This window comes from Prosopis cineraria, unplaced genomic scaffold (genome assembly GCF_029017545.1).
Source record: "Prosopis cineraria cultivar Desert tree isolate PC_DT_omini unplaced genomic scaffold, ASM2901754v1 PC6, whole genome shotgun sequence".
Taxonomy (NCBI): domain Eukaryota; kingdom Viridiplantae; phylum Streptophyta; class Magnoliopsida; order Fabales; family Fabaceae; genus Prosopis; species Prosopis cineraria.
The window spans coordinates 15,968,054-15,995,852 of record NW_026555337.1 but is presented as its reverse complement, the minus strand read 5'-3'; the positions used below and the strand labels follow the sequence as shown (position 1 = coordinate 15,995,852).

Here is a 27,799-nt window from a genome sequence, read left to right as displayed (position 1 = left end):
ATATACATATTAGACCCATATAATCACATTAGAATGAATTTGTGCCATTTTGTCTCTTAGGTAATTATGTTAAAAATAGCAAATTAATTCAAAAGAGGGGTGTAATTAATTGAAACATAATTATTCTTATTAATACTCTAGATTAACATATTAATATTAAGTTAATTTATTTGAATAATTACATGCTCTATGAATTGAAGAAGGGATTAACCACCCTAGGTTGCCTTGATTGTTTGTGGTTGTTGGAATTTTAATTTTAATGTATTTTTCTAATTTCAATCCTTATTTTGCAAAAATCAAATCCATATCTTGCTTTGCTCAACTTAAATGAAAATTGAGACTTTATTGCTTAATTACTAATTAACTTGATTCTTCGTGGGATCGACCTTGATTTGCCATTTACTAATTATGAACCATATACTTACGGTAAAACATAATTGTGTGCATCAAAAGCACCATCACAAAAAGCAAAATATAAGAACATTGTAGCAATAAAAGTATCTATAATATTGGTGGATCTGGCATGAGTTGCTTCTTAGGCCATATTATCCATGCTAGAGGCCCTTAAGTCAATATCGCACCAGTTATTTGCTACCCAAAAAATATTCATATAGCCATTAGAAAGTTGAATAAATCCTCCAGGATCAATAAGTTTTTTCTCAAACACAAAATAGCACTTGGCCTTCCATAATTGCCAAAGAGTAAAGGCAATCAAAGCTTTTGAAGTATCAAATATCTCCTTACAAGTTAAGAGAGGAAGCAACCAATTACCTATCCTAGTAATTTCACTTTCTTGAATTAGTAAGTCTAATATCCTAATTTTCTAATCTTGCGATTAGCTGTTAATTAGGGGTGGAAGGACTGCATCTTGGAGTAAAGCGTGTGCGTGCGGTGAGAATTTTTCTTAATGTGCCACATGTTGTGGCTAAAAATTCTTGCATCGTAACGCATGTACCATAAATGACTTCAAAAATTGTGGATTAGCTAGTGAGAGTAGAAAGGAAAGAAAAGAAAAATGTGAAGGGAGAAGAAAAGAAGTAAGGGTTAGCTAGGCAAGCATTTTTAGGACATTAGAAGGCACTTTCAATCAGTAACTTATCAAGTAAGCTTCGTACAGCCCTCACCTTTAGAGAAATTGAATAGGAGAAATTTAAGGGATTTGTTTCTTACCCTATAGTAATAAAAAGGTTTTCAGGAGTTAAATTAGAGTTTTGAAGCTGTAGGCTCTATTTTCTCTAAACTTAAAGAAAAATTAGAGCGGAAAGTTGAGTAAAAGTGAAATGTGATTGTTTGAAGTGTTATAAAGTGGTAATTGAGTGGTAATAACCTAGAATGGCTAACTAGAAAGGAATGAATGGCTAATTATAGCCCTAATTGATAATTATGTATTTTTGGTCAATTGAACCAATTGACTAATAATGTCAATTGTGTGTAGATTAGCATAATTCATGTGTAGAGTGTGGAAAGAGGCTTGTAGTGATGCATTAGTGGTTGTTGAATCCACAGGTAACCTTTCTTGTCATAGAAGAGTTGAGGTAACTAAATAACTTCCTCTGTTTATCTATTTATTGTAACTGTGCAGAAGTATGACAAGATGTGAAGTTGGAGAATTGTATATCCTCAGTGCCTTTTGAGGTGTGGTGTTGGAGATTATCTCCTTAGTGCCTAATGAAGTATGATATTAGAGATTTAGACTCCTTAGCATTGATGTGATGTGGTGTTGGAGTCAACAACACTCCATTGTATGTATTGGGGGAAACCATAGTCTGAAAGTATGATAAAACACCTTCATAATAGTATACTTATAGGTTATAATTTTTTAGTTAAATTAAACTTATTTAGATTGGTTGATGTTAAAGTATTTGTTCGGATGAAATTGAAAGAAAACAGCTTGGATATAAAACTTGAATATTGGTACTTATATTAAAGGAAGTTTCAAAGGGGGTTTGACTTTGGAAGTAACATGCAGTTATTTAAATTCTTGGAAATTAATTTCCTAAATTGAAATTGACATCTAATGGGAATTGGCGTTGTGAAGTATAATAATTATGTTGGTAACTATCAGGGAAAATAATTTAAGAAGTAAGGAGTTTAATTGACTTATTTGAAAATTATGTAAAGTAGGTGTTCGTAAAAAGGTTTAAAAAGGGAATTATATTTCAATAATATAATTTGTTGAGTTAAAAATGATATGAGAAATTTGGAGACTTAAATGATGATGAAGGATAAACTTTGACTTATTTAAGTTGATTGTGATTCTGCTATTAGAGTAAGAGAGTTTGTTCATTTGGTAACAAATTTATTAAAATTCTATCATGTTTGATGGGGTCATTAGAAGAAGAGAAAACTTAATTGCAGTTGTAAAAAGAAGAAATTTTGAAACTTGGTGATATATTAGGTAAGTAAATAATGTTCCCTATAAGTTAAAGATGATGAAGATTTGTTTTTTAGTTTGAATGGATAAATAGAACTTTCCTAAATTTAATTATTATGTTTATATATATATATATATATATGTATATATTATGGAGCCTTGGAATATTTGCATTGAAGTGTGTACATGGTTTTATAGGATTTAAATTTATTAGCATATATTTTCATTTGATTATTTTGTTTTTCAAAATACATTATTCATGCATGGATTGGACAATGTACTAATGAAAGGATCAAGTATGTGTTTTAAATTTGTGAATAATTTGAACTACAAGTATATTTTCCTTCCATGCATGCTAGAAAGTGGGCTTTATGTTACTATTTTTTTTTTTTTTGCTAATGTAAGGTTTGGATTCCTCTATCAGAGGTGCCCACATTTAATACCTAACTATATCTCGAACAAGATTGTTTCCAATAGGATGACATTAGTTAGCAATAAAAAAATTAGTTTTTATTCCAAATTTAACATAATGTCATAAACAGAATTCCTTGAAAAGCTTTATATTACACTAAACTATTCTTAATCCAAAGACACAAAATTATTGTGCCATTTTTCCCTATGGAGTTGTGTGAGTTGACTTTAAAAATTATGTGCACATTCATAGTATAAAGATAATTAACCACACACTTCACATGTTATTTTTCTTGACTTGGAAAATTGTTGACTTACATAGAAAGCTGAGAAGGCCACGACAAATAATTCATTATTAATTTCTCTATGAAATGCCCCCTCTAGGGAAAGCACCGACGTCGCCTTCTCTAGTGAAAGCCAGGGAGGGAGACATCGTGAGTTCATGAGCCTTTACATTCACTTGTGTGTGCGCGTTTTTTGGGCCCCCCGGGGGAGGGTGTTCAATTTTCAAGTTGGATATATCATGTTATCAATATTATACTAAATACAATAATATGTGTGCGTATGTCTTATAAATTTAGTTTCCAAGCATTTACCTGAATTTGTTGTCAATATCAGAACTATAACTTATAAATATTAGAGGATGGCTTGTCAATATTGACAAATTATCGTTTATACACACTTGTAAAAGTCCATCCTGACTTTTGACAAATCATGTTCAAATATTAACAAGTTGTTGTTCAGATATTAACAACATACTGAAATTTAGCAACAATTCATGAAAATACATAGAAACTAAATTTATGACACATATAGTACTTTATTTAGTTTAATTAACATTGTTAACTTGTCAACGTTTTGGGAACAACTTGTAAAAAATCAAACAAATTGGTTTTTAAAAATTAATAACTTGTTTCTTGAATATTGACAAGTCTTGTGTGAATATTAACGAGCTATTATTCAAATATTAACAACTCATGTAAATGCTTGGAAACTAAATTTATAACATATATATTATTTTGTCTAGCATATATAATATTGAATACTTTCTAATTTTCTATTGCCTTATTTTATAGATGTTATTAGCACAAGTCTCTATCTTATCAAGTAAGTGTGAGGCATGATGATAAGGAGTTCTTGTTGATCATTGTTCATCACACCCAAAAAGGCTAAAAAAAACTTTTAGAAGGAAGAAAGTTAGTAGAGAGATGTTATGGGTCCTACATCAGAAGGTTACATTGGTAGAGTATGGTTTATAAGTCAGTTGGATACCCTTCCTTTATGAAGTGCCTTTTGATGGTGAGTTCTATCTAAAGAACATGTAGTCGTGACATTGTTGCTCTCGTTGAGAGTCATTGTTTGCAGAAAGGGCCTTCTATGGAGGGATTGACCGACCGAAGGTCGAGTGATCACAGATGCCCCCTCTTGAGAAGTGGACTATGTTATGAGTCCCATATCGGGAGGCTGGTAAATTGTGGTTTATAAGTCAGTTGGGCACTCTTCCCCTATGAGGCACCTTTTTGGGGTCAATTCTACTTAAAGGGCTTGTGGTCATGATATTGAAATGTCAAAGATAGTCTTTTAGGTGCCCAACTCATTTCTCGAAATGCTCCAACAATGTCACAACCATAAGCCCTTCATGTAGAACTCACCCCCAAAAGATGCCTTGTAAAAGAAAGGTGCTTAGCTAACTTATAAATCATATTCTACTAATGTGGCCTCTCGATGTGGGACTCATAGCATAGCCCACCTCTCAAGAGGCCGTGTCTGTGATGACTCATGCTCCATGACACTTCACTTGGCCTTTGGTTCAATTCTCAACGAGAGCGCCAATGTCATAACCACAAACTCTTTAGTAAAACTCACCCTCAGAAGGCACCTCATAGGGAGACGGTGCCTAACTGACTTATAAACCACAATCCACCATTGTGGCCTCCTGTCGTCGGACTCATAACATATAATTTTTTGAATTTCTTTTTAAAACAAAAGAACATGAAAATATGTTTGGTTATGTTAATTCAAAAATAGTTTTAGAATTAAAAAATAGGTTGATAGTATTGGTTACATACAGTTAATGGTAGTGGTTTAATTATAATTAATAGAAATTGATCAAACTATTTATATTTTCTAATAATCAAAATGAGTTTTGAGAACAAGAAAATTAAAACGAAAAGAACTTTAATATGTTTCCATTTCGTTTTTTTTAAATGAGTGCAAGCTTAAAAACAATTAAATCTGAAACACTTATCAAAATATGTTTTCTATTTTTTTTGGTTTTTTTAAAATAGTTTTTAAAATCAGACCCTATATATGATACTCCCTCCGTCCTAAATTATAAGACACTTTTCGAGAAAATTCAGTATCCTAAAATATAAGACACTTTGATAAAAATAAGGTTTCATTAATAATACTTTTTCAAAATTACCCTTCCCATATATTCTCTCTCATCAATATTCTTTCATTAATGGAGTATTAAATGAAGGGCATTTGTAAAAGTTTATATTTTTGTCTTGAAAAAGTAAGATTGTAAAGTATATTTAATAAACTTTATTGGTATGTGAGATTTTATTTAAAAGTGTCTTATAATTTGGGGCGGAGGGAGTACTTCCTTTAATTTGTTCCTCTTTATGAATCATTTTGTAAAATCCAGAAAGCATTTAAAATTAATATCTTGTACAGTAGAGACCTTGGTATGGATATTGTCGAGTGATTAATTACGTTAGAGTTGCATTTAATTAAGGGTATTTTATGAAATTAAAGATGTGGCATATTTAATATAATTAATTTTACCTAATTTCGTTAGTTTGTGTGAATTAGTAAAAAAGTAACATATATAAGAAAGAAACAAATAGTAAAAACATACTCCATTCGGTCCTTATTATAAGGTGTTTTCAACTACTTCATTGGAATAAAAAGTTGACAGTTAACTCATTAAATATGTATTAAATAAAATTTATTTTCAACTTTACCTTTATTAAAAATAAGAAGAGGGAGATGCACAGTGTATGAAGAACTATAAAATTAAACTTGCAACAGAGGTAAAATTGGAAGTGATAATAAATAACCCTCCATATATCTTATCTTAAGGATTAAAAAATTCTTTTAGAAGTTTCCCTATAATAGAAATAGGAAGGACTTGATAATTAAATGTGTGACGTGGATGACACCTAAGGAGGAATGTGAAATTAAATCAGTGATAATTTACCTAAAGAATGAGAACTTTTGGAGCTCGGCGTGTTTGACGTCATTCATAGAGCTGGTCCTGATGCCGAGATGTCCGCCAACGAGATCGCGTTGGAGCTTTCTTGCAAGAACCCAGGAGCAGCTTCCGCGCTGGGTCGACTCCTCCATCTTCTAGCGTCTCACTCTGTTCTTTGTTGTTCCGTTATCGGCGATGAGAATCGAGGGTCGGGATGTTTCAGGCGGTTGTACAGCCTCTCTCCGGTGGCCAAATTCTTCGTTCGAAATGCGGATGATGCATCGTTAGTTCCCTTTATTGAAGTGGCTCATGATAAGGTCTTCCTGGATAGCTGGTTTGTCAGTAGTTTTTAGGCACTGCTATTTTTTTTTTTTTTTTTCATGGAACTATGCGTCTATAATTTTTTTTTTTTCAATGATAAAATATTACTCCCCCCATCTCAAATCATTAGACATTTTTGAGATAGATTTGATGTCACAATATAAAGTACTTTGAAAATATTAAAATTTTATTAAATAAGCTTATTTCAAGACTTCTCTTTCTCTTTCTCTATTCAATTTACGTCTACATTTTGTTTTCAATATATTAAATAAAAGATATTTTTTAAAGTTAATATTTTTGTTTTGAAAAAAAAAAGATGGTTAAGTGTTTTTAGGTTTATTGGTATGATATGTGAGTCTTTGTTTGAAAGTATCTTATAATTAGGGACGGAAGAGAATGTAAAGCAATAAAAGTAAATCTCTACAACAATAACAAAAAGAAAAAAAGAAAAAATATAGGGATAATTAAACGTTTTAGTTATTCAAGTTTGTCTTAGTTGTTAATTTACTGATTCAAATTTAATTTTTATCAATTTAGTTATAAATATTTTCTTAATTTATAATGTTAGTTTGTCAAATTTTAAAATATAAATTGACTCTCAAATTAATTTTATATATAAAGTATATTAATAACTTGATATGCATATGAAGCTAAATAAAATTAAATTAGCTTTCAAGTCAATATAATCTTTTTATACTATGTAAAAGTACACATATTTTCAATTAATATACATAGCTGATTTTAACATTGTTAACACCGTTTTAAATCATAAGTATGATATTAATAATTGAAACAATTTGGGAGGATCAAATCGACTATCAAAACAAATTCATAGACAAAAAGTTTATTTCATCGTCTTGAAAATTGTACAACTACATCATTTCCAATTTTATTTGTCCATATAGCTTTGATCTAAAGTGACGAACTGTACATTTATCGAGGTGGTTTGTTCACGGTTATACAGCAATGCTGCATGCGAATGAAATTTTATATGCGATATTTTATTTTCTTCTTCATTAATATCATTTTATCGCCAGTACTCAAATTAAGTATTCGTGTTCAAATTTATTCCAAAATTTATATTCTTAATCCTTTGTTAATTGACAAAATTTCAAAATTTACGTCATTCAATATAAAGATAGCTGACCAGTGAAGATTATACGTTGTATTTTTTGGACTTATTTTATTTTATTTTTAATTATCTTATATATATATATGTATATATAAATGCATGAAAATTAATTGTGATATTATAGAAATCCAATAGAATGGATGAGTTTTATGCGAATTTAAAAGATGAATCTTATATTAACAATATGAACATCTTATATTAACAATATGAACATTTTTAGGGTCCCAACTGAAAGATGCTACATTGGAGGGGGGTATTTCATTCAATAGGGTCCATGGATCACATGTTTTTGAGTATCTGAGATTGGACTCCAGAGTCAACCATATGTTTCACAAAGCAATGATGAATCATAGCACTATAGTTATGAACAAGATTCTTGGATCCTACCAAGGTTTTGGGGACATCACTAGACTCATTGATGTTGGTGGAGGTCTTGGGATTACTCTCAAGTTGATCACATCAAAATATCCAAACATTCAAGGAATCAATTTCGACTTGCCTCATGTCATTCAACATACGCCTTCTTATCCTGGTATGACCTAATTAATTACTTTGACATTTCAAACCAAGTAATCATATTAATTAATTAAATCATTGATTGTAATAATGTTGCAGGAGTGGAACACGTAGGAGGAGATACGTTTGAAAGTGTGCCGAGAGGAGATGCCATCTTCATGAAGGTAGTTAGCATGTTATATTATCAATATATATTTAATCACAATGAGAGGTTAATTATATTAGGTGCGGCTTTAATTTGTTAGGGTAAATTTTGCTTAAAATGTCACATATACCCCTTGTTTTTTTTATTTTGCTAACATTGACTTGTTAGGAGCCGATCTCACGTTGTGAGATAAAGCTTCTTGTTATTGTTGATGACTTGTTAATGGTAAGTGTTGACCGGTCAAATACAATTTTACTAAGACGTTAATATTTTAATACTTATAAGTCAAATTTATATCAGATCTACAAGTGATTATAAGTGACCTATTGTTTGACTTGTAAATATAAGAAATTTAACTAAAAAATATGCTGCATGTTTGATTTATAAATATCAAAGTATCAATATTTTTAATAAAAAATTTAAGTATTATTTTTTTGAGTTAGCTGCTAGCTATCAATCATCAACTTGGTCAACTTTAGTCAAATGAGATGAGTCCAAGAGCAATTGTACCTATAAATAAATCTTTTAATTGGGGTTTATTTATAATTTCTCCCCACACAGAATCCACACGCATATATATATATATATATATATATATAAAATAAATGACAACTAGAGGTTAAATGTGGCTTTGTTGGGTAAATTTGGTAGTGGATACTTCATGATTGGAGCGATGAATGGTGCTTGAAGCTGTTGAAGAATTGCCATGACGTCATTCCTAAAGATGGAAAGGTGATTGCCCAAAGTGATGTGGTGATGTTGACTTGTAGCCAAGGTGGCAAGGAGAGAACAGAGCGTGAGTTCATGAAATTGGCCACATCCGCTGGGTTTAGAGGCATTAGATTTGACCGCTTTGTTCGAAACTTTTGGATTATGGATTTCTTCAAGTAGATACATTCATATGTTTCTTTTGATAACGTGATCATGATGCAGTAATCGGGACACAGTAATTTGTGCTACTTGCTTTATTGTACTCTATTTATCCGTTAGAAGTTGTTGTGGGTTGAATATGTGATGAGAATTATAATGAAATAATTATCTCCTTGCTTGAGATGTTATCATAAATTCATTCCATATTGACGCCAAAATCCCATTAAAATGCCCTTATGCTCTCTCTCTCCGGTGTTTTCCCCCCCCACGGAGTTCTCTTAAAATCCATTTCTATAAGATAATTCCGTGGTAAGGTTCCTGGTGTTGGCGTTTATATATTGGTTAAAAAAAAAAAAAAGTGCTGACGTTTATATACAGATTCCTCACACGTCATACAAGTAATCACACACACACAAACACACCTTATAACCACCGTATTCTAAACAAAACTGTATACTAGTTACTCAAATATACCCCCTTCAGATATCTCTTTACAAAAAAAAAAAATAATAACTGTTCAATACAAATCAATGAATACAATTAAGATTAATAAATATTTTTGAAAATTAATTTTTTGTAATAACTCTTAAAAAATATAACAAAATAATAATAATAATAATAATAAAAAATAATAAGATAATAAAAAACAAATAATGATAATAATAATAAATAATAAAATTAAAAAAAATTAATTAATAATAATATATTTTGATTGTAATTTATAAATTTTGAGGTAGTTATAATAAAGTGAATGGATAACTTAGTGAAAATTATTCTGAGTTTTTACTTGTTGCTTCAGAGTTTAAATCTTTGTGGGGCACAAGATAATGATGATGATGATTATTATTATTATTATTATTTTTGGCTTTTGCTTCAGCCTGTGAATTATTGCAATGTCTTTGTTGAAATATATATATATAGAGAGAGAAAGAGAGAGAGAATAAGTGGGGGGAGCATATCAGATGAGGACCAGATGAGCATATCAGAAAAGAAAGGAGAGCTCCGTACCAGCCATCGTTCCTCTCCCTCCGTTCCAATTCCTCCAGTGTGGGTTGTGCGACTGCTATGATCTGCTGTGCAAGAAGCTTGGGTCAGGAGTTTTCATTCTTCTCCCATGGTGATCACCGGCGTTGACTGGCGTCTCTGTACGTGGGTTGAATTTGTTCAAATCTTCTTCTTCCTTTAGCTTCGTTTCTCTTAGTCCGTCGCTGGTGACTGGATGAAAATGTCGAAATCCTCCTCCTTCAACGGTGATGTTGTGTTCGTACATTGGGATTCTTCCTCCCCTGTTTTCACGGTGAACTTCTCCTCTCCTTCCTCTGATCGAGCTACTGTGACAGATTGAGCATCAGGTTTTTCCTCTTCTCCTTCCAGTCCTAATGCATAATCTCTTTTTCCTATTTTTGTTTTAGCTTTGAATTCGGACATTCCTCGCCCTTTGTCTCTCTGTCCTGTTGTTTCTATTGAGATGAGAAATCATGATTTTTTTTCTATGTTCCTAAAAAAAAAAAAAAATCTGTGCGTGTAATATGAAATGTGATAGAGTTGAAGTTAGAATTTTTTTCCCTTGAATTTTTGCTGTTGTTCGTATCTGTTAAAAAAAACAAGGAGAAGGAGGGGAGGGGAGAGAAAGAGAGGAACTTAAGCTGGAAATTTATGTGCTTAAAACATAATTATAATAAAACATAATTATGATAAATATAAGCTAGAATTTTGAGTTAAATTATCTTTGTTAGGAATGGTTGATGTTGAAAAATTGGTTAGGATGGGATTTGGATAGAATAACTTGGACATGAAATTTGTACAATGGTGCCTATAAAATATTTGATAAAATGGTTGAAAGATGGAGTTGCTTGATTGTGCATTTTCTAAAATTTCATTAAAATTTTGAGAGATTGAATGGCTTGGATGCTACTATCTTGTGAATTGAGCTTGATATTATATAAAAATTTGATCATAAAGATAATGTAGCTATGCTTGTTAAGAAATTGTTAGGCAAAATATATGAATGTTAAAAAGCTTTATGGAGGGATTTGGAATTAATGTACATTTGGTGTTTCGATAAAAAAAAATTAGGCAATTTATAAATATGGAAGACACTTATTTTCTATAATAGAAGATTTGAAATTAGAGATTTTTGAAAAAGATATTTTTTTGGTGATTCAAGGCCAAATTGTTGTTTATATATATTCGTCTTTGAGGTATTTGTGGAGTGTTTGATGTGATGATTGAGAAAGTTTGAAGTTGAGACTTTTATCTTTTATTTTTAATCATTTTTGGACTGAATATTTTGAATGATAAGGCATATAAGAAAATGACAATGATATTAACTGGACATTAGGAACTTAGAGATAAAGCATTGACGCAAGAGTGCCAATTTGGAGTAAATTTTACATTTAAGAACATATCAGGTAAGTGGATAGTGTTCCAACTGATTTTTTCAATCACAATTTCCTTTACTAAAATATTACGTTTTTCTGCAAATCATTTTAATAGTAATAATGTGATTATTGGATATTTGTTAATTAAAATTACTTTATTTTGAGAAATTATCTTTACCAGATTTGAAATATTATTTGATCAATTAAAACAAGTTTGGACTTTGATTATGAAGTTTTTTTTATTTTTTTATTCTATCAAATATTATATTGATATAGAAAATGATTCATGCGAGTTCGACATTGAAAATAAAAATTTTATTTAATAATAATTATTTTCTCGCATGTTTGCAAATAGATTTGGAAAGAATTTTATGTAGAACATTGGTTGTTAATAGCAGTTCCGTTAGCCCTTGGCGCGTTATGGTCAATGATTAGCTAATTTGATTTTCGTGAGTTTTATTTTCACATTTGTTATTCATGATCTCGCACTCACATTTGTTTTGCGGCCTTGAGCTACGTTTAGTTAGTTTTACCCTCGTGGGCTGTGTGTCCATATTTGTGTCATGACTTCAACTGCGTTTAGTTACTTACTCTTGTAGACTGTGTGTCCATGTTTGTTTTTGTGGCATAAACCACGTTTGGTTATTTATCCTTGTAGACTGTGTGTCCACGTTTGTGAATTGTTTTGATAAATCCCCCACAAAAATAAATAAATAAATAAATATATGAATTTTAATTAAGTGTTGATTTCATACATAATGATTTTTTTATTTAGTAAATAGTGTTATTTTTATTTGTTTATTTAATTATTTTGACTCGTCTAAAGCTATTTTGTCATTATAGATTTAAATATTTTCATTATTGAAGTTACATAGAACTTTTATTTCAAGTTTATAAATTCGTATATATTGAATTGCTTTCTCATGTAATTTATATAATTATTGTATTTTATTCATTGTGATTCTGTAAAAATGTTATAGTTGAGACATTATTCACTAAAAAATATTTGGTTTGGTCTCAAATGGCATAGCTAACCTTATATCTCTGTCAGATCCTTGAAGGGATTTTGCTTTTGGGTTGAAGTAGAGATGCTATTTTGGTTAATTTGTATTTTGATAAAAATTTATGATTTAAATATTGTATTTTATAAACAATGTTTTAGATTTTTAGGTGATCTACATAGACTACAGTTAGAGTCTTGATCTTTATATTGTGTTGTTTAGCTATTGTTGAGGAGTGGAGCTCCCTTTTTGTTAAATTGATATCATAAATTGGTGTTGTAAAATTTTGGAAATTCTATTTTTATCGAAAGTTTTGTCAAAAATTTCTAAAAATTGATGATTTGTAGCTTTTAAAAAGTATTGTATAGTTGTTAATTTATATTAATTACATATGTAAATTTTAGAATTTGAGTTTTCTTGAGTTAAGGCTTTCGGAATATGGAATATTATTCCTATGTTCTATGCCGGTCTTACCTTATTTTCTGGGCATGACAATTTTTATTTTCAAATTTCCCTTATCAATTTTTTGGCATGAGTGGTTGGGTATTTAATAAGCTAACTTAATGAGGATGAATTTTTTTTAATAAATATATTAGAGACAATATGTAGTCGTTCTTTATATTTATATTTAATTTAGCTAGTAACTAGACTCTAAACTTAAGAACAAGGAGACTGTAATGTTCTGATGAAGAACAATAGCACATGTACAATCAAATGGAGATGTGGTTCATGAGTTTACTATTATATTATTCAAGAATAAATGTATAAATTTAGTCACAAACTATCTTTCAAGGAACATATGGTATTCTATATTATGAGATGGTGTAAAATAAATTAAGTATTTAAGACATAGCATATGGCACCAATCATCCATTTTTAACAAACGTTCATTTAGCTTTGACTTGTTTGACTGAAAAAATGCTGGCATGCCACAAGTTGAAATCCCAACATTGACAGTTGCAACTCTCCCCTTGACATTGTAGCCATCATTGACACGAGGTGTCAAGCAAGCCTCTCACCTCCTTAAGTATGACTCCACCCTTGGAATCTTCAGGGCTGATGTCAAGCTCATCAACAATAATGCCATCTTCGTCAACATAAAGATCATCTAAGCCTCATTGGTACTTTTTGGTTGTAGCTGCCATTACTAATTACTAAGCAGTAACAACGTTTGTCTAAACGGTCTTCAACCTATTGAGATTGAACCTCTTGACATCCTCCATGCAAATGTTCTTGAACAGCCCAACATCTGTGGCCCCTCTAATCAACTGATAGCCACACTTCATGAACTAGTCGGGGCCATCAAATGGCGGGAGTAAGGTGCCCCCACCCTCCTTCCTGTTCATCCCCAAAAACATCCTCTCTATATTCTCCATCATCATCATCACCTTTTCATTTCTTGTGTCAAATAGGCACCCTTGCTCTTGAGCTCTTAAAACAGAGCTCATGGATAGACTAGACCAACAACTAAATGGGATGCGTTGCAACTCTGTGAGACTTGGGAAGAGCTTGAAACACTTTCATGGCATGATGAATGTGCACAAATTGATTGTTACTAGTGTTATGGTTGCTTCCAAGATGCTGGGTGAGTGAGCAACGTGGAATTAAACAATGGAGGAGGAGGAGGAGGAGAAAGGGATGTGTGGGTGATAGCTTTTTCAAGTGGGAAGAAGAAGAAAGGGATTAATGAAAACAGAGGAAGAAAGGGATATGTGGTTGACAGCTTCTGTGAGTGTTTTTCTTTAAGTGCACCAAGTTCTTGCATCAACAATGGTAGTTATTGAAGATAGACGGGGGTGTTGGACACTCCGTTTTAAATAGTTAATGAATTATTTTGCGCCATAATGGATGTCTAAGTCATGTTGGTACTCAATTAAATTAAGATTGACTTAATATAATATAAGCCAACCCTAGGTCATTCATTCTAAAGCGCAATTTAGGAGTTAATCTTAAGTTGGTTTTAAGGATTTAAAAACTAATAAAAAAATATAAAAATAGATACTAGATTTCTATACTAAAATGCAAATGAGAAATGTAATTTATACCACTAAAACTACCTAAATGAATGCTAATGCTCATGTCTAACAACTAAATTCTATTATGCAATGCATGAGTCCTAAATTAGGACTGGGGGTTTGGGTTCAATAAAAATGAAATGAAAGCTAAATAAATTAATTAAGTGGCAAAAGTGATTACTTAACCAAAAAATAAGAAAAGTTTAATTTAATTGTGGTAAATGGGACAACTTAAAACATCACATGGAGTTAACTTTTCTAACCCAATTCAATTAGTTAGACCAAAGGGAAATAATAAGAGAGTGAAATTAATAAATTCAATTACCTAATTAAAACAAAAGGAACCCATAAGCACAAAATCTAATACTTAATCCATTAGAAAACTCATAGTGAACTAAATGCTATGACTATAAATTAGGCAAATTAAATCCATTAAAACCAATGATGATTAATCCAAAATAATTCTGAAAAATATGTTTAAATTATCTAATTAAACGATTAGACAAATTACCAACTCAATTGAACAATTAAGAGGTAAAAGGAACAACCCAAATCTGCAACAAATACCACAATGACAATTAATTAATAATGAGAACTCAATCATCAATTTAATTGGCAAAGCAAGGGTGTATAAACATAAATTTCAAAAATTTATTAAACACAAAATTAATCCAAATATCAATCCAATCTAAGATTTAAAATATTTACAACCTAAAATTAGATTGTACTCAAACTTTGCAACTTAAAATCATTTAAAACTAAATAATTCTAAGCTCTTGAATTAAAAAGATAAATGAAAAATCACTCTCCAATAGTCTTCAAGTGCAAATTCTAAGCTCTAGCTCCCTCCATGCTTGTGTCAAGTTGCCTCCAAATTTAGCTCAAGCTCCCATGATGTTTCTTCTTCCTCCAGAATCCAAGCAAGTCACGGCCATATTTGAATGAAAGATGAAAGTGGATGGAATGGTGTGGGAGAGATGAGATATCACATGAATGGAAATTGTTGTGGGAGAGAGGTGATGGAATGTGAGGTGGCGCAAGAAGGAAATAGAAGAGGAATTGAAGGATGGGCTCTGTGTCAAATCCGTGGAGAAGGAAGAATTAAAGTTGATGAATGATATGGGTACTGTTCGGTCAAGATGAATGGAGAATGGGATGATGGATGATTGAAACTGAGGAAGAGAGACGCTGGAGATGATGATGGCCGCTCCCAAAAAAAATTCCGAGAGCCAGAGCTTCCTTCTTTTCAGTTTGGCGGCTGCATGTGTGTACAGGAAGGGTTAGGAGAAATTGATCTCGTGGCTAGCTAGAAGAATGGGCAGAGAGTTTAAGAAAAATCTCAACCATTAAATTCAAAAGAGCCAATGAAAAAAAGGATAAAAATAAAAGTATAAAAGTTCTCTAATTTTGCTTGATTAGAAATGCCCATTGTGCTCTTAATGAATCGTGATAATTTCTTTCTTATCTTGTTTCTTCATAGCCCTTGGATACTCTTTAAATTTTCAAGATTCAATCTTTACCATTGAACTTTATTAATTTTTATCTCCATGGCCTAAAAAATCAAATGCACTCATTAGTGTAGATTATATCTAAAATAAATTCTATGTCTCATAAAATATTTTCAAATTAATTTTTTTAGCAATTATAATTTTCTTATAAAATGGTCACAAACTCATAATGTATAATAATTCAAATTAAGCTCAATTAATGATTGAAAAAATTAACCTATGTTCAAAATAGGAAAATAAAATATTCACAATTTAAAAGAAAAATTTCTATAATTAATCCAAAAATATATTATTTTTTAAAATTGGCTAATAATTCAAATAATATCTAATAAATTCAAATTAGCCCAAAATTATCATTAAAACACATAGAAAAGGTGGGATAAAATATATGAAATCTATGATTCATCACACCACCTTATAATATAGGATACCCAATATTTTTTAAAAAATAATTCATTGCTAAATTTATACCTTTACCCTTTAATATAATACAAGTTAATTTTGGATATTTACTATCACGTCCCAAAAATTTTACGTGATTGGCACAGGGTGTATCCATAATCATACATCCCTTAAGCTGTGATAAAGGAAACCTTAATCTAATATTTAATATTTATTTATAAAACATAATTAAACTTGAAATTTGTAACACCTTTACTAATGTTCTCCTATAATAAAAGTTTTAGTGTTATTGTAAAAATTTTGGCAGAACTTTCTCTATAAATAGGATCTCCCGAAAATTCTACAATACAATGTTTTTACCAAAAATATCAAGTTAATCAGGAGCAGAGCTCCTTCCAGCCAACAGACAAAATATATAACAACATAAACAACCTAATCACAAACTATGTGGAGCACTTAACAATAAGTTTACAAAATAAAATTTCATAATTAAAACTTTACATCAAGAGAAAGTTAAATCCTTCTCCACTTCTAGTCAATCATAAACTCTTCAATGTCCAAATGGTAGTTCAGCATCAGCTACACCATCTGAGACCAAAATTATTTCCGGTGAATAACGTCCCAAAATAAATAATTAATTAATTAAACATGAAAAGAAAGAAAGTTAAAAACACAACAATTGTCATAAAGATTTAAAAAGATTTGGAATAAAAGGATTCTATGTAACCTTAAATGATCTTAAATCATTAAACCATTATATCAAATATTATCACTTGACTTGAAAGTAGCAAATAAAAAAAAATGAATAATTATAAATAGATTACTAATTAAAACCATTAGAATATAAAATCATTAAATAATCAAATTCATGTTTATAGAGACTTTTCAGAACAATTAACAAATGTGGACACACAGTCTATAAGGGTAAGTAACCAAACGTGGCTAAAGCCACGAAACAGACGTGGACACATAGTCCATAAAGGTAACTAACCAAACGTGGTCATAACCATGAAACAAATGCAGGTACAATACTCATGAATAACAGACGTGAGAACAGAGCTCACAAAAATTAAACTAGCTAGTAATTAACCATAGTGCGCCAAGGGCTAATGGAACTGTCGTTAGCAACCAGTGTTCTATCCAAAGTCCCTTTAAAAATTAATTTTCAAACATGCGAGAAAAATAATCATTATCAAATTCCATATTAGACTCGCATGAACTATGTAAACACCTATTCTTTTTAATGTAAAAACTTACAAACTCTTTCACGAATTTTCATGATTGTCCTTATTGAATAAAGGATCACTAGAACTTGTAAAAAAAAAACAATTTGATCAATGTTGTAAGCACATAATATGACTTCGGGAAATAGAGTTATCCAATCAACAGAAATAATCAATACTCATAAAATATATACATATGCACACATATATAAATAGATAAAATTGTGAATTGTTGAAATCAATATCTTTGATGAAAAGAAAATTTGCTAATAAATTATTTGAGACGTTATCCACTGACTTGAAAATCCCAAAATGAAAAATTCCCCCTTTAGTTCCTCTCAAAATCTTTTTCTTCCACACCTCCTATAAAAATATGTGTAAATGAACTTCAATTTACTTCATATAATTATATACACTTTATTTCACTACCAACATAATCCCTACCAGTTGAAAGTACTTAAAATTCTAAAAATCAAAATTCATATCTTAATGATTTCCCAAACATAATTATTTTCACAACCTATCTCATATCACTCTAATCATAACCACTATTTTAATGAAATATGAATTTCTTATACCTTGTGTGCAAAATTTTTAAACTCTCAATTAAATTTATTATGCTTCTTCCACCCATTTCTCAAACACCTTAAATATGTTCTTAAGATTAAATGATAAAATACCACTATAATTATAAATTTATAAATTACACAATCTAAAACTTCTAAAAATTCATCTAACCACACAATAACTTAAGATTGAAATTCTTTGAAATGCTTAAGTTAAAACTCATTTAATTAAAATTTGAGTTAGCCCTACCTCTCATCTCCAAGTCAAGCAAAACTCTTCAACAAGCAATTTATTGAATACTTTAGGATACCAATTCTTAAGTTAATATTAATCTCTCCCTCTTTGATTTCACTTTCCTTAAATTTTAAAATTCAGTATTGTAGCCAATGATCATATTAAACTCAATTAGAACTTAAATCCACAGCACTAGCTTCTTCTTAATGCTAAAAATTTCAACTTGATTTAATTCCCCTCCCCACCAATCACGCACAGCAGCTCCAAGAAAAGTCACAGTCTCAATCACCACTCAATTCAACCATAAAACCATGAACACAAGCATGAAGAAGAGACCCGAATCTCCTACCTATAATCAGTGAAGTTAGGAGCAGAGGAGGCGACGAGACTTTGGCTGAACAGGGGAGAAAACAAACATCATCAACTCAGCCTCCAACCCATAAATCAATTCTCTTACAACTTCAAATCAGCTCTTTTCCTTGCTTACCATTCACGAACAGAAAAAAACGGAGGAATAAAGATATTCAGGATCAAGAAGCAAAGCAGACATGAGCTGTGAGAATGGCAGACCAGCAACAACAAGCGCACAACATCTCAGCTCTCTCATCGACAACAGCGAAGAATAAAGAAGGAAGAGAAGAGATCGCATATGGCAGCTGAAATAGAGATCAAGATCGCACACACAAGAGAACAGACGCACAACCAGCACCTCCAGACGGTGGTTCACGGTAAGCTCAAAAACAGGAGAAATTAAGAGATCCTCACTGACATACCGCAGCAAATCAACGAGTTCCGGCTCCTTTCAGTGGCGGACGAACGAAGCAGCGGCAGCTACACTCACTGTCGGTGGTTGAAGACGGAAGGAAAGAAGGGAGAGGCACAGAGGAATCACGAAAGAAAGAAAGAAACAAAATCTGAAATCTCTCTCCTCAGGACCGGTCTGGAATAATCGAAGAAGGGGAGGAAGACATACATTTAGATTTAAAGAAGGGCATAATGATAATTTTAGGAAGAGCTGAAGCAAAAAAAATTAAAATCTCTTCTCTTGAGCTCCCTAAGGTTCGAACTTTGGACCTCCTAATTAAATGGTTGCACTGTCTCCACCACGCCAGCTCTTGTTTCCTACTCTATTTACTCCAAAATTACTAAAATACATTTAAAACAAAATACTATAATTATACATAAAATTCCTAAGATGTTACAGTTACAATTTATCCCAAAAAAAAAAACAACTTAACTAATATATATCTGGCTTAAAAGAAAATACAATTTTTTTAGAAATAATAATAGTTGAATTATTGAAAAGCATTCATCTATAAAGTTCAAATCTACTAGTTGAGCTACTGATTTTCGAAAGAGTATTTAAACATTTTCAAGGAATATTTATAAATAATAATTATAATATTTAAAATATTAAATATATTAAAATAGTAATATTTTAATAAGATATTTTAAAAACAAAATGTATTTTTTAAATTATTTACCTGTGTTGGTGTGAATAATGGTGATATGATGATCACATAATAATTGACCAAAATGCTTGATCAAATTTAAATTTTAGTCTTTTACTTGTAAAAGAAACAACATCTGTCTCTTGATATTTATTTGTAATGCAAAGAACTTAATTAGTATTAATTTTTTATATAATACTTATTTATATATTTTTTTGATCATTTTGTGTAATTTTTTAGATTATTTTTTGTAATTTTTTGGTTAACTAATGGTCAAAGCTAACTTTTGCCAATGGTAGGGATAATTTTGCACCAATTTCAAAATTAAAGAAGAACAATGCACCAAAATAAGCTTAAAGCCCTACATTTCCCCATAGACATATAGTTTAAGGGTGAAATTTTTCCCTTAACCCAAAAAAGTTTAAAATGAAATGTGGGATTTTGTAGTTGCCAACAACATCAATTAGTATTGTATTTCAAAATTAAAGGCCAAAAATGTCTCAAAACTTTTCACTAGGGTATCTGATATTCTTTTTCTGTTTTGCAATGATGTCACTTAGAACATTAAAACTTTGACGATTAAATGTTTGCCTTTACCAACACATGTCCTTCTCTCCCCCTTTATCCCTCAAGCCATTCTTTTTCTTACTCAATGGAATTTCCACCTCCAAATGAGATTGCAAACAAAATCGTTGATTTCTTCTTACTGATATTATTCTGCTTTCTTCTATGATCACTACTCTCTCCTTCCTCGATACCTTCTCCTTTGATGTTTCTCTCACTAAACCCACCAATTTGATATCAATATCATTTTGCCAATCTTCTCTAGTCTGCTAATCTCTCTTCAATAGCATGTGTACGTTTTAGATCCCAACTTCTGTGCTAAGGAGAATGGACATGATGAACATCATTGCTGATCTAGTATGGACTTTATTGGGTCCAGCTCCATTGACCGGAGCGAAACCATCAGTGCCGGAGATGTGAGAGGCCTTTTTTTGGGGTGAGGTCACTTACAGGAAGCCTTTTGAAAAATGGGGTGTTGGGTAATTCACCAGAGAAGTCATTAAAGGAGACATTTAAGGATACGAGCTAGCTTTTGAAGGTCAGAGAGATAGTTCAGGTTTCCTGAGAGGTTGTTGTTGGAGAGATAAAGTGCACCCAGTTGGGTGAGACTAGATATTTGAGATGGGATTTCGCTAGAAAATTGATTGAAGCTGAGATTTATATAAAGAGATTTCCAATAATGTGATTTGACTCAACTGCTTTGGAATTTCTCCAGAAAAATCATTGCTTCCCACGTCTAGAAGTTGAAGCTTAGAGCAAGATGGGATCTCTTATGGGATTCTTCCACTGAGTGGATTCTTTCTCTAGCAATAGAATTAATATCATAAACCATTAAGTAAGAATAAACTCTATCATTTGTTGTTGAGGAACCAAAAGAATTTTGTAAGTATATAGAAGAGGTGGGACATGAACACGCTCAATCAATGTTTTTAAGAAAATGATTTTGTTAACAAGTCATTGAGATGCTATTAACTTACACCTAGTATTTTCAAGGTTCAAAATTCACTTCTAACAACTTCAATCAAGTTTTTTTTCCTCCAAATTAAACATCCTATAAAATATAATAGGATTTTAATAATCTTTCTACATGTTTAATAAAATCCCTTCCTAATACTAACACAACCATGATCAATATAAATAATTCAAAATTTCCCAAATATCATCATTTATATTAAAAAATTCCTCCACAATACTTTTATCATAGCTAGCTTGTCATGCCCTGAAAATAGAGGGTGACCGACACAAGCGCAAACCACATCGCGCATTCCCACAAGGCTTAACATGAAAATTTCAATTCATTTCTTTGGTTTTTTTTTGAATAATCAAATTATATAGAATTTATAACACTTTTAATATTACTTATCGTGAGAAGACTTCAACGTTTCTGTAGAAATTTTGATAGAACCTCCCCTATAACTAGGATCTCCTAAAAATTTTATAACAAAATTTTTTGGCACAGAAACCGAATGAACAACAAGCAATTCTTATTCTTTCAAGTCTACCTCTTTCACAGCCACAAGGGTCCTATTTATAGTCCTAGAATTTGTGAAACTGAACCATACAAATTTAAAGGGGGGTTACAGAAATTAAGGGGCGATTACAAAGACTTTATGATGCTCCATTATGGGTGTCTCCTATTTTCTGCTTCATTATGTGTGTGCCTTCCGTTTCAGCTCGTTTTTGCTCTTTCCATTTCATTCTGCTCTTTTCGTTTCATCCTCCTCAGGTTGGGAAGAACTCACCCTCGAGTCAAATTCATCATCTTCATCAACGTATGGAGATAAATCAGCGACATTGAAGGTGGCAGATACACCATAAGAACCAGGTAATTCCACCTTGTAAGCATTGTTGTTGATCCTTTGCACTATCTTGAATGGACCATCAGCTCTTGGAGACAACTTGGTGTTTGGCTGTTTAGGAAATCGTTCCTTTCGTAGATGTATCCAAACCAAATCTCCTACCTTAAAAGTCTGCTGTCTTCGATGCTTGTCACGTTCAGCTTTGTATCTCAAATTCTGCTTTTGGATTTGCTCGCGGACTTGCTCATGCAACTTCTTAATTTCCTTAGCCCTTTGGTCAGCATCAAAGCTGTATTGCTGCTTATCATGTGAAGGGCTCAAGTCTAGTGGACTAAGGGGACGAGTGCCATAAACAACTTTAAACAGACACTTCCCTGTTGCTTGATTGACAGAGTTATTATAAGCAAACTCAACTTGAGTAAGAATAAGATCCCACTGCTTCAAATTCTTCCCCACAAAACTGCGAAGAAGATTACCAAGAATTCTATCTATAGCTTCAGTTTGACCATCTGTCTGGGGATGACTAGCGCTGCTAAATTGGAGCTTAGTTCCCATCTTCTTCCATAGCGTCCTCCAAAAGTAGCTAAGAAACTTCACATCACGGTCAGAAGTGATAGTTTTAGGAATGCCATGAAGACGCACAATCTCCTTAAAGTACAAGTCTGCTACTTGAAAAGCATCATTGGTCTTCTGGCATGGGATGAAATGGGCCATTTTTGAGAAACGATCCACAACTACCATGATAGAATCTTTTTGCCTTTGAGTCCGTGGTAAACCTAGAACAAAATCCATAGTTATATCTTCCCACGGTGCTTCTGGAATTGGCAGAGGCATGTATAGTTCGGTATTCTGACCCTTGGATTTAACCAAGTGACAAATTCTACATCTTTGTATATGCCTGTTGACATCTCGTTCAAGTCGAGGCCAGTAAAAGTTTTCTTTCACTAGATCAACTGTTTTATCCCGTCCAAAATGTCCAGCTAATCCACCGTCATGTGCTTCCCAAATTATGGCTTTTCTTAAGGAACCCTGTGGAATACAGAGGGTTTTACCTCAAAATAAAAAACCATCATGCTTGTAAAACTAGTGGAAAGGTTGATTTACGGTTGCTTCCCACACTCCTTGGAAATCAGGATCATCCTGATACAACTCTTTGATAAGGTCAAATCCAACAACCTTAGTTTACAGTGTTGTAAGTAGCACATGGCGACGACTAAGGGCATCAGCTATGGAGTTCAGAGTTCCAGCCTTATGTTTGATAAGGAATGGATAAGACTATAAGAGTTCACTCCAACGAGCATGTCTGCGGTTGATCTTCTGCTGGGAATTCAAATACTTGAGAGCCTTATGATCCAAAAAAAGTATAAACTCTTTATTTAGGAGATAATGACTCCAATATTGAAGAGCTCGGACAATGGCATAGAATTCCTTGTCATAGGTAGAATATCTGAGCTTGGCATCATTGAGCTTCTCACTAAAAAAGGCAATGGGATGGCCCTCCTGGTTTAAGACAGCACCAATGCTGGTGTTAGAAGCATCACAGCTAACTTTAAATACTTGGTCAAAATTAGGAAGAGCTAGGACTGGAGCTTCGGTCAACTTCTTCTTAAGCTCCTCAAAGCTTTTCTGAGCTTGCTCAGTCCACTGAAACTTCTCTCCTTTGGTGCAGTCTGTAAATGGTGCGGCAATTGAACTAAAATTATGGATGAACCTCCTGTAGAAAGAAGCTAATCTGTGGAAGCTTCGAACCTCCTGGATAGATTTTGGAATTGGCCAGCTGTCAATGGCAGCAACTTTACTTGGATCAACGCGAACACTTTCCGCGGTAATGATGTAACCCAAGAACACAACTTCGTTGGTGAGGAAGGTGCACTTCTTGAGATTTGCATAAAGCTTCTGCTCACGCAAGGCTTGCAAAACTTGCTGCAAGTGATCTAAATGCTCCTCTTGATTCTTACTGTAAATAATAATATCGTCAAAGTACATAACAACAAATTTACCAATGAAGGGTCTCAATACCTGATTCATCAGGTGCATAAATGCGTTAGGGGCATTTGTTAACCCAAAAGGCATCACATTCCACTCGTACAAGCCATCTCTGGTCTTGAAAGCGGTCTTCCACTCATCTCCTGGCCGAATTCTGATTTGATGATACCTACTACGAAGGTCAATTTTGGAGAAAGTAGTGGCACCATGCAATTGGTCCAGCATATCATCAAGCCGAGGTATCGAAAACTGATACTTAATAGTGATCTTGTTGACGGCTCGACAGTCAATGCACATTCTCCAACTTCCATTCTTCTTAGGTACTAGAAGAACAGGTACAGCACAAGGGCTGATACTTTCTCGAACTAACCCTTTCTTCAACAACTCTTCAACTTGCCATTGGACTTCGGCATGTTCCTGGGGACTCATCCTATAAGCAGGCTTATTAGGAATGACTGCTCCTGGAACGAAGTCAATGGCATGCTGTATGTCTCGCATTGGAGGCAACCCTGGTGGTATCTCATCGGATATTACATCTGGAAATTTTGACAATAACAGAATGACTCCAGGTGGATTGGCCGTCTCGTCGTTCACCTCAAGCACCAGAATAATGCTCATCATTTGGGCTTCGGATTTTGACACCTTGAATTTCTTCTTAGTCAACAAAGACACTAACGGCTTAGAAACACTAGATTCCCTTGAAGATTGGCTAATCTCATTGGGTGGTAGAGGTGCTAGTGTGAACTTGACACCATCTTTCGTAAAAGAATAAGTGTTTGCTCGCCCGTTGTGCATAGCATGTCGGTCATATTGCCATGGCCTCCCCAAGAGAAGGTGGCATGCATCCATGGGAACAACATCACATAAAACTTCATCACAATATCGATTTCCAATAGAAAAGGTCATAAGGCATTGTTTAGAAACATTTACCTCATTCCCTTTATTGAGCCAGTAAAGCTTGTAAGGTTGCGGATGATCTTATGTTGGCAACTTCAATTTCTCCACCATGTAGTCAGATACTACATTTTCACAGCTTCCACTGTCAATAATAACATTACAAACTTTTCCTTGGGCCGTGCAACGAGTGTGAAAAATGTTGCGTCGTAGCCAAGGTTCTTCTTTGACTATTGTTGTATGCAGGCTTCGTTTAAGCACCAATGCTTCTCCTTGATCAGCAGGTGTGACCTCCTCGTCATATACGGGATCAGTGCTGTAGAACTCATCGTCCTCCTCATCTGCCTCAAGTGCTTCATACCCTGATCCTTCTCGAATGGTGACAACCCTTCATGTAGGACAGTCCACAGCAATGTGGCCAAATCCTTGGCATTTAAAGCATTTGATTGCTTTAGAACTAGATTCCTTGGCAGCATTAGATAGTAGTTTGCGCATAGCAGTAGGTTGTGGCTTGCTTGAGGAGTTGGTCTGCTGAAATTCTGCTTTACGGCCTTCTGGATAACTCCTAGAGGATGAAGGTTGGAAAGTGGATTTGGGCATCTCCTTCTCAACACGCACGGCCAGACGGATGACATCATCCAAGGTCCAATATTGTTGAAGCTGGACTGGACGACTAATATCTGTGTTTAAGCCTGCAAGGTACCGGGCTATTGTTTGCTCCTCCTTCTCCTGAATATCACACTTCATCATGAGTTGTTCAAACTCTCTAGTATATTCTTCTACAGATAAAGATCTCTGTCGAAGATTTTGCAACTGGATAAAATTATCCTGGTGGTAATGATCTGGTAAAAATTTCCTGGTGAGCTGGCGTTTCATTTTCTCCCAGGTTTCAATCTTGCGCTTTCCCTCACGTTCTCGCTTCAGTCTGAGGTTTTCCCACCAAATAGAAGCATGTTTCTTGAGTTTGAGGGCGACAATTTTGACTTTCTGTGCATCTAGAATCTCCTTGTATTCAAATACTCGTTCAACAATTTGCAGCCAATCTATAAACTCATCTAGCTAGAGCCTTCCCTCGAATTTAGGAATGTCAACCTTGATATCATTAGGGCGGAATTGTTGTTGTCGTGGGCGACGGCAGTTGTCAGTAGATGACGAACTATTGCTTCCCGAATCTCTCTCTAAGTTTTCTCTATTGTTGTTTAACAGAGTTTGCTGTAATTTCACAGTGGCTTCCAATTCTCGTATCCTACGTCTCAACTCTTCCATCTCAACCTCGTGCACATGTCTACGTCTTAGAGGCATTTTGGATAAGTGTCAAGGCTAGGGATAAAGATTGAGGTGCGATTGGAAACGTTGAAGGATATAGGGGTAAAGTGAGATTTTTTTTTCAAAAGGCTAGGGGTAAAATAGGGATTTTGGACTGTCTAGGGGGTAAAATAACGATTCTAGAAGAATGATAGGTCAAATTGAAATTTATAAAAAATATAAGGGTTAAAATGGAATTCAGGTAAAATCAAGGGGCCAAAGTGTAATTTTAGGAAAGTTTAGGGGTTAAAATGGAATTTCGGAAAAATTTGGGGGTCAATATGACAATTCATAAAAATAGGGGCAAATTTGGAATTACTGAAAGATTTGGGGCGAAAATGTAATTCTGAAAAGTTGGCTGACTGGGTACAGTGACGTGGCGACTGTGACACGTGGCAGCAAACTACTGGGCTGACCTGTCGTTGACCAGTCAGAATGCTGATGTGGCAGATGACGTCAGCGTCTTCAACCTTCGGATGGTGCGTGAAGGCGTGTGGACCGGCGGCGAGGCGCGTGGTCTTCCGATGGTGGCGCGTGCGGTGGTTTCCGGTGACGGGGAACATCTTGTTCCACGTTTTCGGACCTCCTGAGCACGATGGTGATGTTAATTTTCTGAGAAAATGCCTGGTTTGTAAAACGCGAAGACGTCAGGGACTCCTCCTCTGAATCTCTCTTCTTTCCGGCGTACTTTCTCAACTGTAACTCACTCTCTCGCTCTCTAGACCAGCTCTGATACCAAAATGGCACAGAAACTGAATGAACAACAAGCAATTCTTATTCTTTCGAGTCTGCCTCTTTCACAGCCACAAGGGTCCTATTTATAGTCCTAGAATTTGTGAAACTGAACCATACAAGTTTAAAGGGGGGTTACAGAAATTAAGGGGCGGTTACAAAGACTTTATGATGCTCCATTATGTGTGTCTCCCGTTTTCTACTTCATTATGTGTGTGCCTTCTGTTTCAGCTCGTTTCTGCTCTTTTCATTTCATTTTTTTTATAGAAAACAGTATAAATTAGGAGTGTAGCTTCTTCCAGCCAATGACCAATATACAAACTAAAAATAAGGTCTATCAACAACCTATGTGAAGTATCTAATCTTTCTTTTAAATTAAAAAGACATACAAATTATATATTTACATCAAAAGCAACAGCACAACAAAAATTTCCACCTAATGTTGCTATGTTGCCCTTCAAAGGTTGATGATGAGATCAGCGTCAACTAACAAATCTAAGGCCAAAATAAGTTGTCCAGTGAATAGCATTCCCCAAGTAAAATTTTAAAATTTAAATCAACAAACTCTAATAATGGTGTAACTAATTAAAATAATTCCACAAAACAATTTTATAAGCTTGTAAGTCATAACCATAATTGTCAAATAAGAGCAAATTGAAAACAATTTATGTTATCATACTTAAAGAAAACAATTTACTCACATATAACTCAAAGTGGTAAAATTTCTAGCCAAAATTATGTAAATTCCGAAACACATATTAATCAACAT

The 27,799-nt window shown here is 33.2% G+C and overlaps 1 protein-coding gene across 1 annotated transcript; it reads left to right on the top strand.

Moving 5' to 3' along the window:
* The first annotated feature begins 3,156 nt into the window (after window positions 1-3,156).
* On the top strand, window positions 3,157-8,989 carry LOC129313942 (cathecol O-methyltransferase 1-like). The gene is made up of 6 exons (XM_054957330.1): window positions 3,157-3,219; window positions 4,151-4,252; window positions 6,014-6,326; window positions 7,658-7,969; window positions 8,053-8,117; window positions 8,750-8,989. The coding sequence occupies exons 1-6, from the start codon at window positions 3,157-3,159 to the stop codon at window positions 8,987-8,989; spliced, it is 1,095 nt and encodes a 364-aa protein (XP_054813305.1).
* The last annotated feature ends 18,810 nt before the right edge of the window (window positions 8,990-27,799 follow it).

What these genes read in the sequence shown, in the direction of transcription:
- LOC129313942 (XM_054957330.1), top strand. Translation starts at nt 3,157, where the DNA reads ATGCCCCCTCTAGGGAAAGCACCGACGTCGCCTTCTCTAGTGAAAGCC. An exon ending in AAGCCAGGGAGGGAGACATC is followed by an intron (nt 3,220 to 4,150) that starts GTGAGTTCATGA and finishes CATTGTTTGCAG; the next exon opens with AAAGGGCCTTCTATGGAGGG. An exon ending in CCTGGATAGCTGGTTTGTCA is followed by an intron (nt 6,327 to 7,657) that starts GTAGTTTTTAGG and finishes GAACATTTTTAG; the next exon opens with GGTCCCAACTGAAAGATGCT.